The 15,589-nt window shown below is 40.6% G+C and overlaps 1 protein-coding gene across 3 annotated transcripts in view; it reads right to left on the reverse strand.

Moving 5' to 3' along the window:
* Positions 1 to 607: 607 nt before the first annotated feature.
* Positions 608 to 15,589, reverse strand: part of Ptpn22 (protein tyrosine phosphatase non-receptor type 22) — a 46,209-nt gene continuing 31,227 nt past the window's right edge. For 2 of the 3 annotated variants that reach the window (XM_070006376.1, XM_070006377.1), the window contains exons 18-24: positions 13,511 to 13,570; positions 12,524 to 12,604; positions 12,234 to 12,343; positions 10,578 to 10,608; positions 6,311 to 6,388; positions 1,518 to 1,624; positions 608 to 798 (exon numbers count right to left, since the gene is read on the reverse strand). In XM_070006376.1, the coding sequence (XP_069862477.1) occupies positions 1,560 to 1,624; positions 6,311 to 6,388; positions 10,578 to 10,608; positions 12,234 to 12,343; positions 12,524 to 12,604; positions 13,511 to 13,570 (425 nt within the window). In that variant the 3' untranslated portion in view covers positions 608 to 798; positions 1,518 to 1,559. The remainder of the gene's footprint in view (positions 799 to 1,517; positions 1,625 to 6,310; positions 6,389 to 10,577; positions 10,609 to 12,233; positions 12,344 to 12,523; positions 12,605 to 13,510; positions 13,571 to 15,589) is intronic. The other variant, XM_070006379.1, reaches the window with a different exon arrangement.

The following is a 15,589-nucleotide window of genomic DNA, read 5'->3' on the forward strand; positions in this document are numbered from 1 at the left end:
TGCAAAGCAAGCGCTCTACCACTGAGCCACCTTCCCAGCCCCAGCATTTCTTTTCTTATCTTAGTTTCCACAACATTTGAGATGACATTGGGATTTACTATAGTTAGGCAAAAATAGGGAAAGTTGGCTCACGCCTATAATCCTAGCTACACTCACTCAGGAGGCCAAGATCTGGGGATCGCGGTTCAAAGCCAGCCAGAGCAGGAAAGACCAAGAGATCTCCAATTAACCACCAGAAAACTGAAAGTAGGGCTGGGAAGGTAGCTCAGTGGTAGAGCACTTGCCTTGCATGCATGAGGCCCTGGGTTCGATTCCTCAGTACCACATAAGCAAAAAGCCGGAAGTGGCACTGTGGCTTAAGTGGTAGAGCGCTAGCCTTGAGCTGAAGAGCTGAGGGACAGTGCCCATGCCCTGAGTTCAGGCCCCACAACCGGACCCAAAAACAAAAAACTGAAAGTGGTGCTGTGGCTCAAATGGTAGAGTGCTAGCCTTGAGCAAAAGAGCTCAGGGACAGTGCCCAGGCCCAGAGTTCAAGCCCCATGACCAACAAAAAAAAAGGGGGGGGATACTTATTGTTAGGCAGTTATTTTATTCCACAACTACAAGGTAAGATTTTAAAGAAGCTTTATACCATATTAGGGCAATGTAGATATTTTACTGAGATGTAACACTTTGCACACTTTTAAATTTTACACTCATGCTGGCCATGGTAGGGGCAAGTGTAGTCTGGCCTCAGGACGATGCAGCAGGAAGATCACTTGAGCCCAGGGATTCAAGACCAGCATAGCAAAGCTCCACCTAAAAAATAAAAATAAAAGCAAGAAAGAAAAGAAATAGAAAATAAAATAGAGTGACTTTCAAATTTTAAAATAATGCTGGGTGTTGGTGGTTTACACCTGTAATCCTAGCTACTCAGGGCTGAGATCTGAGGGTTACAGTTAGAAGCCAGTCCAGGCAGGAAAGTCCATGAGACTCTCATCTCCAATAAACTACTCAGAAAAAAACGAAGTGGTACTGTGGCTCAAAGTGCCATAGCATAAAAGCTCAGGGACAGCACCAGTCCCTGAGTTCAAGCCCCATGACCGACAAAATAAAATAAGGCCGTTTTAAAAGTGTTACTACCAGGTGCGTGGGGCTCACACCTGTAATCCTAGCTACTCAGGTTCAAAGCCAGTCAGGTCAGGCAAGTCCATGAGACTGTCTTCTCTAATTAACCACCAAAAAGCCAAAGTGACTCAAGTAGTAGAGCACCAGCCTTGAGGAAAAAGGCTCAAGGACAGCACCCAGGTCCTAAGCTTAAGCCCCAGAACTGGCACCAAAAAAGTGTTTCTCATAGATCATTCTCTGCATAAATTCAAGTGGCAAACTTTTGGTAGTAGTTTCTAACCCACTGAAAATAATATGAAAAAAGTTGCATCTTATCACATATTATTTTTATGGTAAAGATATTAATGTATTAGCATATATTGGTATGAATATAGAAAATTTAGAATCAGTATTCTGGTAACTTTATTTACAGATGCACTTGCAGTCTGTGTTCTTATAAGTCCATAGTTGTATTAAACATTCCAGGTTGGTGGTGGGTTCCTTGGTCCTTTGGGTTTTGAGAAACGATTTCCAAAACCTGGGAACAAAAATAAACTTCAATAAAAAGAGAGCTTTTTTTTGTATATAAATGGATAGTTGGATTTTAGAATATAATAATATATGTAAATATATGGATTATTTTTTGAAGTTTAGGCAGCATCTTTGATCAATTTAGTAACAGATTATAAAGACATTATAATAATTAAAGTGTAGTGATAGCAATTATATATTTGAGTGTAGAGGCAGTGTTGGGGATTGAGTTCAGCCTCATACATGCTGAGTAAAAGTGCTCTACTGCTGGGCACAGCCCAAATTTTATCATGGTAATAACTGAGTGAAAAGCCCCAGTTATAACTTAGTCATATCACTTATACACCTTTCTATACACTCACCATCTAATCACAACTTTGAAAATTTTCAACTTCACAAAAGTAAGCACTGTTACTTGCACATTATTGTAAGAAATCCCAGGATTTATGGAGATTATCTTTGAAAAAGCTTAGAAAAATAAACAATTCTAAAAAATTAAGTAGTAACCAGGTGCCTGTGGCTCACGCCTGTAATACTAGCTACTTAGGAAGCTGAAACCTAAGGGAACAGTAAAGTCTGTGAAACTCTTTATCTCCAATTAACCACCAGAAAACCTAAGTGGCTTGGTAGCTCAAGTAGTAGAGCTGAGGGGCAGCACCCAGGCCCAGAGTTCAAGACCCCACCCCACTCCCCCAAAAAAACCTAAGCAGTAAAATAACTTTTTACTTATCTTTCATCCTCAAACTCATTTCCCTCAACTCCCACACAGAAGCAAAATGAGGAAAATTTTCACAATAATGAAGTCTATTTCAGGATACTTTAAAAGATTTTCAGATTGGCTGGGAATGTGGCTCAGTGGTAGAGTGCTTTAGCATGCATGAAGTCCTGGGTTCGATTCCTTAGTGCCACATAAACGAAAAAGCCAGAAGTAGCGCTGTGGCTCAAGTGGTAGAGCACTATCCTTGAGCAGAGGAAGCTCAGGAACAGTGCCCAGTCTCTAAGTTCAAGCCCTAGGACCGGCAAAAAAAAAAAAAAAAAAAAAAAAAAAAGACTTTCCAGTTGAGGACACTGAATTTTTTTTTAATTCCTAGTGGCAACTAGGGCCTTATTAACTGAGAAATAAAAGATGTGAACAGAGAACAGTTTCTTCATAACCTAGTAGCTACTCCTGTATTGCTTAAATCTCAACCTTCAGAAACTATACCAGAAATGGAAGTGTAGTCTAGTAGGAAAAGAGAAAAAAAAAATTAAGAGGGCTGGGGATGTAGCTCCATGGTAGTGCACTTATCTAGCAAGCACAAAAACCTGATGAGGGGCTGGGAAGGTGGCTCAGTGGTAGAGTGCTTGCCTCGCATGCATGAGGCCCTGAGTTCAATTCCTCAGCACCACACAAGCAGAAAAAGCCAGAAGTGGGCTGGGAAGGTGGCTCAGTGGTAGAGCGCTTGCCTTGCATGCATGAGGCCCTGGGTTCGATTCCTCAGCACCACATAAGCAAAAAGAAAAAAGCCAGAAGTGGCACTGTGGCTCAAGTAGTAGAGCGCTAGCCTTGAGCTGAAGAGCTGAGCGACAGCGCCCAGGCCCAGAGTTCAGGCTCCACGACCAGACCAAAAAATTAAAAACAGAAAAAGCCAGAAGTGGCACTGTGGCTCAAGTGGTAGAGCGCTAGCCTTGAGCTGAGGAGTTGAGGGACAGTGCCCAGGCCTAAAGTTCAGGCCCCATGACTGGCAAAAAAAAAAAAAAACCCTGATGAATCAAAACCACCCTAAGGGCTGGGAAGGTGGCTCAGTGGTAGAACGCTTGCCTTGCATGCATGAGGCCCTGAGTTCGATTCCTCAGCACCACAGAAGTAAAAGGAAAAAAGTCGGAAGTGGCTCTGTGGCTCAAGTGGTAGAGCGTTAGCCTTGAGCTGAAGAGCTGAGGGACAGCGCCCAGGCCCAGAGTTCAGGCCTCACAACCAGACCCCCCTCCCAAAAAAAAAAAAAAACACCCTAATAAAGAAGGAGAAGGAAGGAAAAACATTTCAGGATACATAATGGCATGCCAGAGTCAAAAATCTCAGCCAGGTGTTGGTGGCTCACACCTGTAATCCTAGCTACTCAGGAAGCTGAGGTCTGATAATCTCAGTTCAAAACCAACCCAGCAGGAAAGTCTTAAAGACTCTTATCTCTAATTAACCACCAGAAAACTCCAAGTGTCGCTGTGGCTTAAAGTGGTAGAGCACTAACCTTGAACAACAACAAAAAACCTCAGGGACAGCACCCAAGCCCTGAGTTCAAGCTCCATGACTGATCCATTCTCCCCCCCCCCCCAAAAAAAAAAATCTCAGTGTGGACAGCTGATCCATGATCCTCATGGCCTGGGCACAGAAATGAGGACACCTGACTTTGACTGGTCAGTTCTCAAGAGATGACTCACAGAATCAGGATAGGACTGGATGTGGGCAGTGGGCACAGGAGATGAAGGAAAAAGAAAATGGGACGCAGACATGCCAGAACACTCAATGTACAGATGTGAAAGAAGAAGTGGAAACATGAGGCGAGTCTTCGGGGAAGGAGCAGATGGGAGGCGTGACTGGTGGAGAAGCATTGAACACTTAGATGGACAGGTTAAATTGTAACCCTGTACAACCTTTTGAAGTTTAGAAAATAAAAAGATACCTAAATTTTTTTAATTTCAAAAGGAGCAATGAAAATAAATGCGGATAAATTATTCAAATACTGGTATATTTGAGAGGAACATGATATTTATCCTTATGTCAGGTCACAGACCATGAGTTATTTGAGTGGCATCATTCATTTAAAGCTATGAAAGGAACTATTGGTGGTCCAGGCAAAGTTTGGAGCTTTTTTTCATAGTTTCTGCAATATCCTACATCAATGCTTTCAACTAAATGTTAATTTCATAAAATTTAATTATAACACTTTATTTAATTATAACACTTTTTTAATTATAACACTTGAAATCTTAGTGTTAATCCAAACAAACTTTTATGACTAAAGAGACATATATTCTAGTTAAACATTTTCTCCAAGTGAGATAAGAGGTTGCCGCCTCTGCTTCCTCAGAAATAAAATTATACTGGAGTTATAATATATGTCCCCCCAATCTCTCTGACAACTTAGTTATGTCTAAATTTTCTTCAGGGGAAGAAGAGCTGACTGATACTGCCACTTCCAGGCCAATGAGTAAACCAAAAGAGGAGAAGATGGAAGCCACGCTCCTCATGTCCCCTGCCACCTGCAATCTGGACATGTGGCAGTCTAATTTTGACCATGCAAATAAGGGTAATACCAGGGTTGGAAGTGCGGCTCAGCAGACCATCAGTCAGTGTGCAAATGCACTGGGTACCAAGTGTGTGTCCTGCTTTCAGAAAAGAAAAAGAGAGAAGGGTAACACCCTTAAGCACCACTCCCAAAAGTACCAGAGATTCCTGGGATCTCCTAGATCTTTTCACATATCTGTTTTTGTACTAACAACAATTTCTACTAGCAGGATCCTATGTTAATTGTAGAATTCTTTTTTTTTTTTTTGGGGGGGGGGGGGTCCAGTCGTGGGGCCTGAACTCTGGACTTGGGCGCTGTCCCTCAGCTCTTCAGCTCAAGGCTACCACTCTTGAGCCACAGCGCCACTTCCGGCTTTTTTTTTTTTATGCTTACATGGTACTGAGGAATCAAACTCAGGGCCTCATGCCTGCAAGGCAAGCGCTCTACCACTGAGCCACCTTCCCAGCCCAATTGTAGAATTCTTACAAAAAATTTATAGTGGACAGGGAATGTGGCTTAGTGGTAGAATGCTTGCCTACCATACATGAGGACCTGGGTTTGATTCCTTGGTACCATATACACAATAAATAAAATTAATAAAAGAAAGGGGAAAATAACCATTAAAGTTAAAAAATTATAGTATATTACTTTATATGATAGCTGTCAGAATAATGGAATCTTGAAGTTATACAAAATTTAAAATTATCACTTTGTTTATGTTTGCTATAGTTTTTGTTTTTTATGGGTTGGCTTTTTTTTGTTTGTTTGTTTGTTTGGTTTGTTTGTTTTTTGTCCATCATGGGTCTTGAACTCTGGGCCTGGGAGCTGTCCCTCAGCTCTTCAGTTCAAGGCTAGTGCTCTACCACTTGAGCCACAGCAACACTGTAAGTTTGTTGTAGACGGGAACAAGTACCACTACATCCAAATTTCTTCATCTGGTTAGTCATTTTTATTACTCTACATGCCAGCATAATAATTTTGTCTCTCAGCTTTATTTTCCACATGTGCTAGACAATTCAATCCTATTTGAGATGCTAAGTAGCTGAATTTAAAAATAAAAAGATGCCAGGCACCAGTGGCTCACACCTGTAATCCTAGCTACCCAGGAAACTGATATCTGAGGATGTGGTTTGAAACCAGCCCCAGCAGGAAAGTCTGTGAGGCTGTTATCTCCAGTTAACCACAAGAAAACCAGAAGTAGTGTTGTAGCTCAAAGTGGTAGAGCCCTAGCCTTGAACAGAAAAGGCTCAGGGACAGCACCAAGGCCCTGAGTTCAAATCCTACAACTGACATAAAATAATAAAAAGATAAATTGCTTGAAAAGAACTAAATATAATGACTATACCTGCAGCCATAAATAATGCTAAAGCTGTATTTCTGGTGCTATAAGTTATCCAATTCTAAAAACTGCTATAAAATAAAGCCCATACCAAAATTCAGAAAGGAACTGGAGTTTTTTGACTGAACAGATTCTGCTGGCTTGTTTGGTGGGTTAGAATTACAGATGCCTGTAATCAAAGGAAAAAATGTAAGGGAAAGAATGAATACAGATTCAGATGACTTTATCAGATTACATAATTATTGACAATAAACATTTTTCTCCCTAGAAATTAGTACTCTCAAATAAATACATCAGTATCAAATAAGAAAATATAAGTGCTTACAAATGGGTTGACACTATAATCTCATTTGTATGTGTTATATATGTGTTCAAAAGATTTCTTTGCAGAGGTTGAAGGCATGGCTCAGGTGGTAGAGTGCCAGCCAGTCATCGTAAGGGTCTGATAGAAGTTCCAGTTCTTGTGTCAGACAAAAAGAAAAAAAATCTTTCTTACATATCTTATGCTCCTGGGATCTCTTCATATCCCAGCCACTTTTTTTTTTTTTTTTGTCAGTTGTGGGGCCTCAACTCGGGGCCTGGGCACTATCCCTCAGCTCTTCAGCTCAAGGTTAGCGCTCTACCACTTGAGCCGCAGCACCACTTCCAGCTTCTTCTGCTTATGTGGTGCTGAGGAATCGAACCTAGGGCCTCATGGATACAAGGCAAGTACTCTACCACTGAGCCACTTTCCCAGCCCTTCTTTTTTTGTTCTTAACATCAGAACTCAGTGTGGCTGTATATGTACGCACTTAATATTAGGACTCTAGAAACATCTTTCCCTTCTAGGAAGTACTTGAGTATACATCATTAGAACACATAGTAGTTCTAGTTATATGTATTAAATGAGTATTGTTGAATACCTACTATATGCCATGTATTGGGCTAGGCATTGAGGAGAACAGGAATACAAGTGGATTAAAATGAGGAAGTTCAAGAAATTGCAGTCAACTACATGTCAATTGGGAGTTTTATACACACACACACACACACACACACCTCCCAAACACACACACACACACACACACACACACACACACACCTCCCAAAGGAGCATACTGCTGTTTTTCTTAAAGGAGGCAAAGGTGTGTATTAGCCTGAATTGCCTTTCTTCATATTGTGCATTTATTTTACTTTTACTTCTTTTCTTTTCTTTTTTTGCCAGTCCTGGGACTTGAACTCAGGGCCTGGAACTGTCTCTGAGCTGCTTTTGCTCAAGGCTAGTGCTCTACCACTTGAGCCACAGTGCCACTTCTAGCTTTTTCTGTGTATGTGATACTGAGGAGTCAAACCCAGGGCTTCATGCATGCTAGGCAAGCACTCTACTACTACTAAGCGACATTCCCAGCCCCACATTCCTTCTCATAATAGTACTCTAATTTTCAATCAATCTGCCCCAGTTTTCAGTCTCTATACTTCTAGTGGAGCTGATGAATTAAATGACCAATAGCTCTTGGTACATGGTAAAGGTCTGGCCTCATTCCTAGTCAGTCCATATGCTTATGTAACAATGGTTAAATACTATGCCTACACTGTCCTATTGAGAACTGGTTCAAGGATGGGCAAATGAACCCCACCAATAAAATCAGACCCAAGTAAGACTAGTCCTCCTACTGAAGCAACCAAAAAAGAGCTAGCTTTTTTTTCCTTTCACATACCTGGAACCACTTGAAAACAACCTGCCTATGAGTAAAGTAGTAAAATGAAACAGCGAGAAATATGGAATGAGTGATTAGGTGCTATTATAGCAATTGATTATAGCCAGTAAACACCCCCCCATCTTAATCAGCACCCAAGTTAGGTTTTCTATCACTTGTAACTGGATTTTATTTTATTTATTTATTTATTTTTGGTCGTGGGGCTTGAACTCTGGTCCTGGGTGCTGTCCCTCAGCTCTGCAGTTCAAGGCTGGCGCTCTACCACTTGAGCCACAGGGCCACTTCCATTTATTTCTTTTTTTAAGTTATTTTTATTGTTATTATGAAGTTGATGTACAAAGAGGTTACAGTACAGGTAGTTAGTATATTTCTTTTGGAAAATGTCATACCTTCTCTTGCTCTCTCCCAGTTTTCCCTCCCATCCCCACCTATGAGTTGTAGGCAATTGAATGATTTTTGATCAATTAAAATTTCCCATCAAAAGTTGGCATCAGGCACCATGGTTAACAACCTCTACTCTTTTGAGTTATAATTCATTCTCCATACTGCAGCCAGGATGACCTTTTTATGAAATAGTATGAGTGCAGTATATAACATCTTGGTCTAAAACCCAGTATGGCCTCTTACTGCACTTGGAATAAACTCTAACATGACCTACATCAATCCACACTCTTCCCCTATCTTTCCAGCCCTGTCTACTTCTCTCTGCCCTTTACTCACTACCGTGCACTGTGATGGCCTCCTACAATATGGAGACGGAGGTTCTGTATATGCAGTTTCTTCCTGGAATGATCTTCCCATGGTTTGCCTACCTGGCTGTTCATGTCAGGTTCAGTGGTCATGTTCTTTGAAAGTGCTTCACAGACCCCTTTTGTTCTCTTGTTTTGTACTCTCATTTTCCTTAATGTTATTTCTTGCAGTTATTGCAATGTTATTATGTATTTGTGAACTTATTGAATCTCTCACTAAACTTAAGTTCCACATATCCCTAAAAGCCAACATTTTATTTGTGTAAGTGCCTTACACAATGTCTGGCACATAGTAGGCACTCAACAAGCACTTAATGAATGAATAATGCAGATTACAATGAGGCTTAAATGACATAAAAATATTAATTTTGTTTAAAAAAATTTTTAACTGTAATCCAGTAAACATGCACTTCTCCAGTTGTATAGTGAGAGACAGAGAACACATGAGCAAGTATGGGTGTTTAGATTTAAAGCTTCAGGATCAATTTGAATGGCTAGGTTTGTTCTTATGTGCAAAAAATCATAGAATCAAAGTAGTTATTAAAAAATGAAGGTAAAACCCACCTAGATCCAAGAAATGTTCTTAAAGTTTTCTCAAGGCTCTTTGTCTCTACCTATACTGCAAGTATAATATCAACAGCTGTTTAGGCCTTTGTGATTATTAAATCAAATTATTACCATATTTTATACACTTGCTTTTTTTTTTTTTTTTTTTTTGGTCAGTTGTAGAACTTGAACTCTGGGCCTGGGCACTGTCCCTCAGCTCTTCAGCTCATGGCTAGCACTCTACCACTTGAGCCGCAGAGCAACTTCCAGTTTTCTAGTGGTTTATTGGAGGTAAGAGTCTCATGGATTTTGCTGCCCGGGCTGACTTTGAACAACAATCCTCAAATCTCAGCCTCCTGAGTAGCTAGGATTACAGGCGGCCACCGGCACCCAGCTACACTTGCTTTTATAAACAAGGATATCTATGACAATTTCCAAAGTTTCAAGCAACTGTGGAGTTTTGGGGGAGTTTTCTTTGTTGATTTGTTTTTTGTCAGTCATGGGGCTTTAACTCAGGGCCTGGGCACTCTCCCTGAGCTTTTTCACCCAAGGCTAGCTCTCTACAACTTTAAGTCATGTCTACATGTCCAGTTTTCTGGAGGTTAATTGGAGATAACAGTCTCACAGGGGACTGGGAGGGTGGCTTAGTGCTTGCCTAGCATGCATAAAGCCCTGGGTTCAATTCCTCAGAACCACATAAACAGAAAAAGACAGAAGTGGTGCTGTGGCTCAAGTGGTAGAGTGCTAGCCTTGAGCAAAAGAAGCTCAGGGACAGTGCCCAGGCTCTGAGTTCAAGCCCCAGGTCTGGCACACACACACACACACAAAAAAAGAGTCTCACGGACTTTTCTGCCCAGGCTGGCTTTGAACCATAATCCTCAGATCTCAGCCTCCGGAGTAGCTAGGATTACAGGTGTGAGCCACCTGTGGGTTTTATTTTCATTACAATATAGCAAAATAATAATAAAGGACAGAATTTTACTGCTAAATGGAAATGTGTTAACAATTTGCTTATTTCTTAAATCAACACATTTGTTTTACAGTATGCTTCTGCTGTGATTATGTTCAAAGAAAATAATCTGAGATCAGACTGATAGCAGTGTTAAGTAGTGCACTTTATGGCAGCAAGCACAGGCATTGAAATAATGATTATGTATGCATTGCACCCTGCCTAGGTCGGCACTGTGGAGCCTGCAGAGCATTAGCCTGAGGCTCTTCTCGTCCCAGGACTCTATGGTGACTTTGTTTAGGCATCAAATTACCAATTTTTTCCAAGAGTGGTTATAGAAAGAAAAACTGCATAACTGTAAAAGTGACATCTGTATATACACATAAACTCCTTAGAAATAAGTACAAAAAAACTTACTTTTTTTCATGTTTCGCAAAATTTTCAAACTCTACAAAGTGAAGAAAAGGAAAAGAATTGAGATTTTTTTCCTATAAACTTCAAAATACTTTAATGAAATAGAAATAAAGACTTAAGACAGAAGGATTAGTATTCTTAAAATCAGCCATGAAAATATTTCTATCTTCTATGTGCATGCGTGTGTATATGTGTGTGTGTGTGCATGCATGCCTGTGTTTCTGGGGTTTGAATATAAGGCTTTATACTTCCTAGGCAAGCACTTTCCTGATGGTTAAACCACCTCCTACCTTCCCATCTTACCATTGTTAATTCTGTTCAGACCTCCATGTGATTCTACTTTTACTACCAGTATAAATACCACAGTACATATTTACAAATAATGCTGTCAGAATAATATCAGGTTAAAAATAAAGGTCCTCCTTTGCTCTTTTATTAGGAGTACTCTAAGGGCTTGGCTCTGAATACACTGTGATACACAGCCAGTTAGCATTCAAGCCAAGAAATTCTGCCCATTGTGTTTCATATCTTTAGCCCCTCAATTTCCTTCTGTTTCTCCATAAACCCAAGTCTTGGCCTACGTATGGCTGTCTGTTTAGCTTATATCTTCAAGAAACCTACCCAGATTTCTTCTTTGCTCAGCTTTCTTTCTTTCTTTTTATTTATTTATTTACTTACTTACTTAATTACTTGTCATTCGTGGGGCTGAACTCTGGGCCTGGGCGCAGACCCTCAGCTCTTCAGCTCAAGGCTAGTGCTCTACCACTTGAGCCACAGCACCACTTCCGGCTTTTTCTGCTTATGTGGTGGTGAGGAATCGAACCCAGGGCCTCATGCATTCAAGGCAAGCACTCTATCACTGAGCCACCTTCCCAGCCCACTCAGCCCACCCCTGGTTATTTTTTTATTTCTAATTTTCACAGAGGTTTCATGTAGGTCTTCTATTCCCATAGGTTAACTAGACTGTCTTCAAGGCCGGTAAGGTATCTTTTATAAGCTATCCATACTCCTAACACCTAACAGAAATAGGACATTCCATGTAATAGATAGCGTGTTTTTTTTTTGTAAAATGTTTATACTTTCACAGAATTATTCACAATCTTAAAAAAATCCCAATAAAATGTTTCAATCTTTGTCTTTACACTGTTTCTAATCCTGTCCCATAGATAACCAGTTTCCTGAGTGTGCAGGTGATGTGAGGATGGGTGTGTGCCTGCATGTGTGCTGTACTGTGGTTTAAACTCAACTCTTGCCTGGCTTTTTCATTCAAGGCTGGTTGGCACTCTACCACTTGGGCAACTCCTCCACTTCTGGCTTTTTGCTGATTAATTGGAGCTGAGAGTCTCACAGATTTTTCTGTTGGACTGGCTTCAAACTTTGATCCTCAGATCTTAGCCTCCTGAGTAGCTAGAATTACAAGCATGAGTCACCAGCCCCCAGCTTATTGGGCATTTTATAAATTGGTAAATAAAATTTAAGGAGAAATAAAATCATAATGTAGTAATTTTTTCATTGTTTGTTTTCTAATAATTTTGACTGTTGTGAGATCAGAACTAAGTTTTAGGTAAGGGATTCAATTTTCAATGTTAATTCTGAGAGCAGCAAACCTTCAATAAGGAAAACTTGAGGCAAACTTTCTAAATCTCCAGTCTGTCTTACCTTACTCCTCGTGAAACTCTTTCCAGGAGTCTTCAGTGTTTGTTTTGGACATGTTGAGTGCCCTATATTCTCAGGACAGCTAATAGTTTCTGTAGAGTGGGCCTCCATACCTGAAAAAAAAAGTTTCTTAAACTTTTAGGTTTGATATAATATTTCTATTATATATTGTGGGTTTTTAATGTATTCTTTTATCATTTTTATCCTTTGTACCTTTTCTGTGTCTTACTTTACTGTTGATCTCACATATTCTAATTTTATAAGTTTTTTGGAGAGAAACTACTGCCACTTACAGTCTTCATCAGCAAGGAAGAAGGATTCCGGTGTTCTTTCTGGAAGGGGAGGTGGAGATGGAGAACCATCGTGACACAGATCTGTCGTAAGAGAAGTACACAGAAAGCAAAACATTCCAGCAGTTAAAAGTCGTAAGTCAAGCCCCTTTTGTATAATTTTTCAATTAGCCAATATTAACTGAAACCACAAAATAAAAATTATCAAAATGACCAGAACCTCAAGAACTTTGTGCTTCTTCTTCTTTAGCAAATGAGTCTGTGGTTTATCAGGCACTGGTGGCTCATACCTGTAATCCTAATTCAGGAGGCTAAGATCTGAGGATCCACAGTTCAAAGCCAGCCTAGATAGGAAAGTCTGAGAGACTCTTATCTCCAATTAGTCACCAAAAAAGCCAGAAGTGGTGCTGTAGCTCAAGTGGTAGAATGCTATCCTTGAGCAAAAGGAGCTTAGGCATAGCACCCAGGCCCAGGACTGGCAAAACAAAACAAAAAAACTTCAGAGTTCACAGATTATCAAGCTTGTAAATCTAAATACTATTTTACAGCAATCTTATATTTAATAAAGTTATGAGAATATAATTGGTCAGATCTAGAATAGTAAGCCATGTTTAGGACTTGTAAACAAAAAGCATAAATACAAAAAGAACTTAAAATATGTAGGAAACATATAAACAAAATACAAAATATAGAACTGGTTTGAATCTAAATTTAAATCATAAAAAGACATTTTTAGTCTACTGGTGAAAATTATTCACACTCTAGATACTAGATAATATTAAGGAATTATTATATTGATATGATAATGCAACTATGGTTGAGTCTGAAATTTTCCATAATATGGAAATTTAAATAGGTCAGGCTTATTAATGTATACCTGTAATCCTAGCCACTCAGAGGTATTGATCAGGAGAATTATGTATTAAGGCAATCCCAGGAAAAAGGTTAACAAGACTATTTCAACAAAAAAGTTGGTGTTGTAATTCATACCTGCAGTCTCAGCAATATGGTACACATCATCAGTAGAAGGATCATGATCCACGGCTAGTTCTGGGAGGAAAAATAAGGGTGAGATCCTACCTGAAAAAACTAACAAATGCAAAAAGGGGCTGGGGTCATGACTTAAGTGGGAAAGTGCCTGCCTAGCAAATGCCAGGCCCTAAATTCAGTCTTCAGTACCACCAGTTTACAAAATAATAAGCGAGGCACTGGCGGCTCATGCCTGTCATCATCATTACTCTAAGATCGAAGTTCAAAGCCACCCTGTGAGGGAATCTCCCTGTGAAACTTTTATCTCCAGTGAACCATTAGAAAACCGGAAGTGGTCCTGTGGCTCAGAGCTGTACAACACTAATTAGCCTTGAGTGGAAACGGTCAGAGACAGCACCCAGGCCTTGAGTTCAAGCACCACGACCAACAAAAGAATAAATAAATTAATAATAATAAGATCGCCGGGTGCCGGCGGCTCACGCCTGTAATCCTAGCTATTCAGGAGGCTGAGATCTGAGGATCAAGATTCAAAGCCAGCCCAGGCAGGAAAGTCTGTGAGACTCTTATCTCCAATAAACCACCAGAAAACTGAAAGTGGCACTGTAGCTCAAGTAGTAGAGCATTAGCCTTGAGCTGAAGAGCTGAGGGATAGCGCCCAGGCCTACAGTTCAAGACCCACGACCGACAAAATAATAATAATAATAATAAGGTCCTAGACGTGGCTACTATTTCTTCATACTGAAAACCCTTTCTCTTATATAATTAGTTACAATACTGGGCACTTTACTCTTTATCTTATTGTAACTTAGAATTCACAGGTCTACCTACTCCAGGTGTTTCATTTTTTTGCTTTCTTTTTTTTGGGGGGGGGTCCGGTCGTGGGGCCTGAACTCTGGGCCTGGGCGCTGTCCCTCAGCTCTTCAGCTCAAGGCTAGTGCTCTACCACTTGAGCCACAGCGCCACTTCCGGCTTTTTTCTTTTTGTTTATGTGGTACTGAGGAATCGAACCCAGGGCCTCAAGCATGCAAGGCAAGTGCTCTACCACTAAGCCACTTTCCCAGCCCCTTTTTTTTTTTTTTTTGTCGGTCGTGGGGCTTGAAAACTCTGGGCTTGGACACTGTCCCTGTGCTCTTTAGCTCAAGGTGAGCACTCTACCACTTGAGCCACAGCACCACTTCCAGTTTTCTGGTGGTTTATTGGAGATAAGAGTCTCCCGGACTTTCCTGTCTGGGTTGGCTTTGAACCGAGATCCTTAGATCTCAGCCTCCTGAGTAGCTAGGATTACAGGCGTGAGCTACGGGCACCCAGCTTGTGCCGTGTTTGAAAGGTACTCTCAACTTGTGTGAGATCAGCTGTTTTAGACTAAGTATGTGTGCTACTTGTCCTTCTGTGCCTGGTTTATTCCACTTAACATGATCTCCAGTTCCATCCATGGTTGCTGCAAATGTAAGGGTTTCGTTCTTTTTTCCTGCTGAACAGGAACAATGCAAAACTGTACATTTTTCCTTTTCATTCTTGGTACTGAGGATTGAGCCCAGACAAGCACTTTACCAATAAGCTCCATCCAAGGTGTCCACATTTTCTCCATCAGGCATCATTTGATGAACACTTGGTTTGTTCTTTTTGTCTGTCTGTCTCTCTCTCTATCTCTGAGGCACTGGGGTTTAAACTCAGGGCTTTGCAGTTAGATAAACAGGTATTCTTTTGACTGAGCCACATCTCCAGCCCAGATTTTTGTGGTTATTTTTGAGACTGGGTCTTGTATCCAGCCCAAGCACTGGCCTAGGTATCATCCACATACATTGTCAGGCTTCCAGGAAGCTAGAGTAACAGGAGCACACCATGGCACCCAGCTTTGTTGAGAAGGGCTCTCAGGAACATTTCTGCCCAGGCTAGCCTCAAACCACAATCCCAACAACCTCAATCTACCAACTAGCTAGCAGGGTGAGCCACCAGTGCCCTATATGAAGTGCAACATTTTTATTAGCATAATAATAGTAATAATACAAGGGATCTCATTGTAACAGGTTGTTTCCATTTCTTGCTATTGTAGATAGTGCTGCAATGAACATGTGATGT

This window comes from Dipodomys merriami, unplaced genomic scaffold, assembly GCF_024711535.1.
Source record: "Dipodomys merriami isolate MVZ:Mamm:240054 unplaced genomic scaffold, mDipMer1.0.p SCAF_7, whole genome shotgun sequence".
Taxonomy (NCBI): Eukaryota; Metazoa; Chordata; class Mammalia; order Rodentia; family Heteromyidae; genus Dipodomys; species Dipodomys merriami.